Source organism: Plectropomus leopardus, chromosome 10, assembly GCF_008729295.1.
Source record: "Plectropomus leopardus isolate mb chromosome 10, YSFRI_Pleo_2.0, whole genome shotgun sequence".
In the NCBI taxonomy this organism is placed as follows: domain Eukaryota; kingdom Metazoa; phylum Chordata; class Actinopteri; order Perciformes; family Serranidae; genus Plectropomus; species Plectropomus leopardus.
Window position 1 is genome coordinate 35,206,398 of NC_056472.1, and position 5,000 is coordinate 35,211,397.

The window sequence follows — 5,000 nt, forward strand, 5'->3', positions numbered from 1 at the left end:
AGCTACTTCTGCCACTTTCTTCTTAGTTTTTGGGACTATTAGTAGTCCAGAGTCCGATGATCGAAGAGCACGGTTTGGAGTGTAACACGATAGACAGTCTGCTATGCATAAGGAGGACAAACCGCTGAGGGCTTGAAGAAGCATCAGGAGAAGTTTAAAATCAGTCCTGTATGATCCAGGACAGAGGCCAGTCTGGGACCGACGTGTTTGTCTGAACTTCAGCTGCTGCGTTTTGCTGAAGTTTATCTTTTGATTCATAGATCAGTAGATTATTGATTTTGTTTTGATGTATTGATCTGTTGATGTGTCTGTACGTTGTTCATCAGGTTCGTTGGCGGCGCTGCAGCACACTGAGCATCAGGCTGCGACGGCTCGGTCCGACCTGCAGGAGGCGCTGCAGCGGCTGCAAAGACTCAGGCTGCAGCTGCAGGATTCTTCTTCTGTGGTGGAAAACACAGACAGCTCTGTGAAGGAGACCAACAAGCTTCTAACACACACACACTCTGAAGGTCTTACAAACACACACACACACACACACACACATACATACACACACACACACACACACACACACACACATATCTGTGGTCCTGACACTTCCTGCTTCTTGTGTCCACAGCCAATGAGGTGCAACGTAAGCTGGAGGAGGCGGAGCATCGCACAGAGCGTCTGATGGGCCGGATAAAGCCACTGAGCATGCTGGGAGAAACACTGAGCAGGAACGTGTCCGACATCAGAGAGCTGATCAACCAGGCCCGACGACAGGCCGCCTCGGTACATAAACACACACACAGAGCAATACACACTGAGAGATACACACACACACACACACACACACACACACACACACACACACACACACAGAGAAACACACAGTGAGAGATACACACACACACACACACACACAGAAACACACACTGAGAGATACACACACACACACACACGCACACAGAGAAACACACACTGAGATACACACACACACACACACAGAGAAACACACACTGAGATACACACACACAGAGAAACACACACTGAGATACACACAGAAGTGAATCTTTTAATTTTTGATGATGTCATTGATGTTGTTGATGTTGTGATGATGTCATCAGATCAAGGTGGCGGTGCAGGCGGACAGAGACTGCGTCCGGTCCTACAGACCTCAGACTGAGTCCACCAACTTCAACACTTTGAGTCTGATCCTGAAGACGTCCAGTCCACAAAACCTGCTCTTCTACCTGGGCAGCAACACCACGGTAACACACACAATAACACACACAGAGACACACAATAACACACACAGAAACACACAATAACACACACAGAGAGACACACAATAACACACACAGAGAGACACACAATAACACACACAGAGACACACAATAACACACACAGAGAGACACACAATAACACACACAGAGACACACAATAACACACACAGAGAGACACACAATAACACACACACACACACACACACACACACACACACACAGTAACACACACATACTGATGTATCAATGATGGCTGAATCTGTTAGTTTTTCGTTTGTTTGTTTTGTTTTGTTGTTTGTTTCGTTGTTTGTTCGTCAGCTGTTTATTGTTTACACACTGGAAACTTTTACTGAAGAGTTCAGAAAAACGTTTCTGCAGTTTGTCTGAAAAACATCAAACAGATCAAAAATCAGTGAATATTGATGTTTATCAAATCAGATTAATGAGATCCAGAACAGATCACAGAGATCCAGAACAGATCACTGAGATCCAGAACAGATCACTGAGATCCATATCACTGGAATCTACAACAGATCAGGTGTCTCAGGTGTCCCAGGTGTCTCGGGTGTCCCAGATGTCTCAGGTGTCTTAGGTGTCTCAGGTGTCCCAGGTGTCTCAGTTGTCTCTGGTGTCTCGGGTGTCTTAGATGTCTCAGGTGTCTCAGGTGTCTCAGATGTCTCAGGTGTCTCAGATGTCTCTGGTGTCTCAGATGCCTCAGGTGTCTCAGATGTCCCAGGTGTTTGTCCTGTAGCTGTAATGGTCTGTTGCATTCAGGTGGACTTCCTGGCAGTAGAGATGCATGATGGGAAGGTGTCCCTGCTGTGGGACGTGGGTTCAGGTACCACCAGACTGGAGTTTCCTCATGTGGACATCAGCAACAACCTCTGGACCCGAATCAACGCCACACGGTAACTACACGTCACCTGATCCCAGCAGAGAGCGGGATATCGTCATGATGTCACCTGAGAGACAGCGTGATGTCATCAGGACATCATGTGACAGAGTGTGATGTCATCATGACCTCACACAACAAAGAGTGTGATGTCATCATGACCACTGCCACGTGATGGTTTCAAATGTGTAGCTGGACCTGAAAATGGGTGCACTGTTGTAAATTTGATAATTCAACAATGATTTCAATTTTTGCAGTTTCTGGCTAATAAATGGTGTTATTTTTGGCAGGTCTGGAAGACATGTATTCTTTCAGAATCACTGAAGAAATTACCTTTTTTTAATATCCATCCATCCATTTCTTCCGCTTATCCGGGGTCGGGTCGCGGGGGCAGCAGCCTAAGCAGGGAAACCCAGACTTCCCTCTCCCCGGCCACTTCGTCCAGCTCTTCCCGGGGGACCCCGAGGCGTTCCCAGGCCAGCTGTGAGACATAGTCTCTCCAGCGTGTCCTGGGTCTTCCCCGGGGCCTCCTACCGGTGGGACGTGCCCTGAACACCTCACCAGGGAGGCGTCCTGGAGGCATCCTAATTAGATGCCCGAGCCACCTCATCTGGCTCTTCTCAATGCGGAGGAGCAGCGGCTCTACTCCGAGCCCCTCCCGGATGACCGAGCTTCTCACCCTATCTCTAAGGGAGAGCCCAGCCACCCTACGGAGGAAACTCATTTCGGCCGCTTGTACCCGCGATCTTGTTCTTTCGGTCACTACCCAAAGCTCATGACCATAGGTGAGGGTAGGAACGAAGATCGACTGGTAAATCGAGAGCTTTGCCTTTCGGCTCAGCTCCCTCTTCACCAAGACAGACCGGTGCAGAGTCCGCATTACTGCAGATGCTGCACCGATCCGCCTGACGATCTCCCGTTCCATCCTTCCCTCACTCGTGAACAAGACCCCGAGGTACTTAAACTCCTCCACTTGGGGCAGGACTTCATCCCCGATCCGGAGGGGGCACGCCACCCTTTTCCGGCTGAGAACCATGGTCTCGGATTTGGAGGTGCTGATTCTCATTCCAGCTTCACACTCGGCTGCGAACCGATCCAGTGAGAGCTGAAGGTCGCGGCCCGATGAAGCCAACAGGACCACATCATCTGCAAAGAGCAGAGACCTAATCCTGAGGTCACCAAACCGGACCCCCTCAACACCCTGGCTGCGCCTAGAAATTCTGTCCATAAAAGTTATGAACAGAATCGGCGACAAAGGGCAGCCCTGGCGGAGTCCAACCCTCACCAGAAACGAGTTCGACTTACTGCCGGCAATGCGGACCAAGCTCCGGCACCGGTCATACAGGGAACGTACAGCCCGTATCAGGGAGTCCGAAACCCCATATTCCCGGAGAACCCCCCACAGGACTCCCCGAGGGACACGGTCGAATGCCTTCTCCAAGTCCACAAAGCACATGTGGACTGGTTGGGCAAACTCCCAAGCACCCTCAAGGATCCTGCCAAGGGTCCAGAGCTGGTCCACAGTTCCACGACCGGGGCGAAAACCGCATTGCTCCTCCTGAATCCGGGGTTCGACTATCCGGCGGACCCTCCTCTCTAGTACCCCCGAATAGACCTTACCAGGGAGGCTGAGGAGTGTGATCCCCCTGTAGTTGGAACACACCCTCCGGTCCCCCTTCTTGAAAAGAGGAACCACCACCCCAGTCTGCCAGTCCAAGGGCACTGCCCCCGATGTCCACGCAATGTTGCAGAGTCGTGTCAGCCACGACAGCCCCACAACATCCAGGGCCTTGAGGAACTCCGGACTCAATGTCCCCAGCCCTCCCCCCGGGACATGGTCGAAGCTCTCCCGGAGGTGGGAGTTGAAGCTCCTTCTGACAGGAGAGACTCTGCCAGACGTTCCCAGCAGACCCTCACAATGCGTTTTGGGTCTGCCGGGTCTGACCGGCGTCCTCCCCCACCATCGGAGCCAACTCACCACCAGGTGGTGATTGGTTGACAGCTCCGCCCCTCTCTTCTTCACCCGAGTGTCCAAGACATACGGCCGCAAGTCCAACGATACGACTACAAAGTCGATCATTGAACTGTGGCCTAGGGTGTCCTGATGCCAAGTGCGCATATGGACACCCTTATGCTTGAACATGGTGTTCGTTATGGACAATCTGTGGCGAGCACAGAAGTCCAATAACAAAACACCACTCGGGTTCAGATCGGGGGGGCCATTCCTCCCGATCACGCCCCTCCAGGTCTCACTGTCGTTGCCAACGTGAGCGTTGAAGTCCCCCAGCAGAACGAGGGAGTCCCCAGAAGGAGCACTCTCCAGCACCCCCTCTAAGGACTCCAAAAAGGGAGGATACTCTGAACTGCTGTTTGGACCATAGGCACAAACAACAGTCAGGATCCGTCCCCCCCAACCCGAAGGCGGAGGGAGGCTACCCTCTCATTCACCGGGGTAAACTCCAATGTACAGGCACCGAGCCGGGGGGCAATAAGTATTGCCACCCCTGCCCGGCGCCTCTCACCAGTGGCAACTCCAGAGTGGAAGAGAGTCCATCCCCTCTCAAGAAGACTGGTTCTGGAGCCCAAGCCGCGCGTCGAGGTGAGGCCGACTATATCTAGTCGGAACTTCTCAACCTCGCGCACCAGCTCAGGCTCCTTCCCCACCAGAGAGGTGACATTCCACGTCCCCAGAGCTAGCTTCTGCAGCCGAGGATCGGACCGCCAAGGTCCCCGCCTTCGGCTGCCGCCCAGCTCACATTGCACCCGACCCCTACGGCCCCTCCTATGGGTGGTGAGCCCACGGGAAGGAGGTCCCATGTCACCTCTTCGGGCTGTGCCCG

General features: G+C 52.7%; 1 protein-coding gene across 1 annotated transcript in view; it reads left to right on the forward strand.

Annotated features, from left to right (window-relative positions):
• The window catches only part of LOC121948678 (laminin subunit alpha-1-like), a 30,556-nt gene that overhangs the window by 17,071 nt on the left and 8,485 nt on the right, over positions 1–5,000 (forward strand). Inside the window, exons 27-30 of the mRNA XM_042494075.1 lie at positions 327–509; positions 620–774; positions 1,110–1,253; positions 2,043–2,176. Coding sequence (XP_042350009.1) covers positions 327–509; positions 620–774; positions 1,110–1,253; positions 2,043–2,176 — 616 coding nt within the window. The remainder of the gene's footprint in view (positions 1–326; positions 510–619; positions 775–1,109; positions 1,254–2,042; positions 2,177–5,000) is intronic.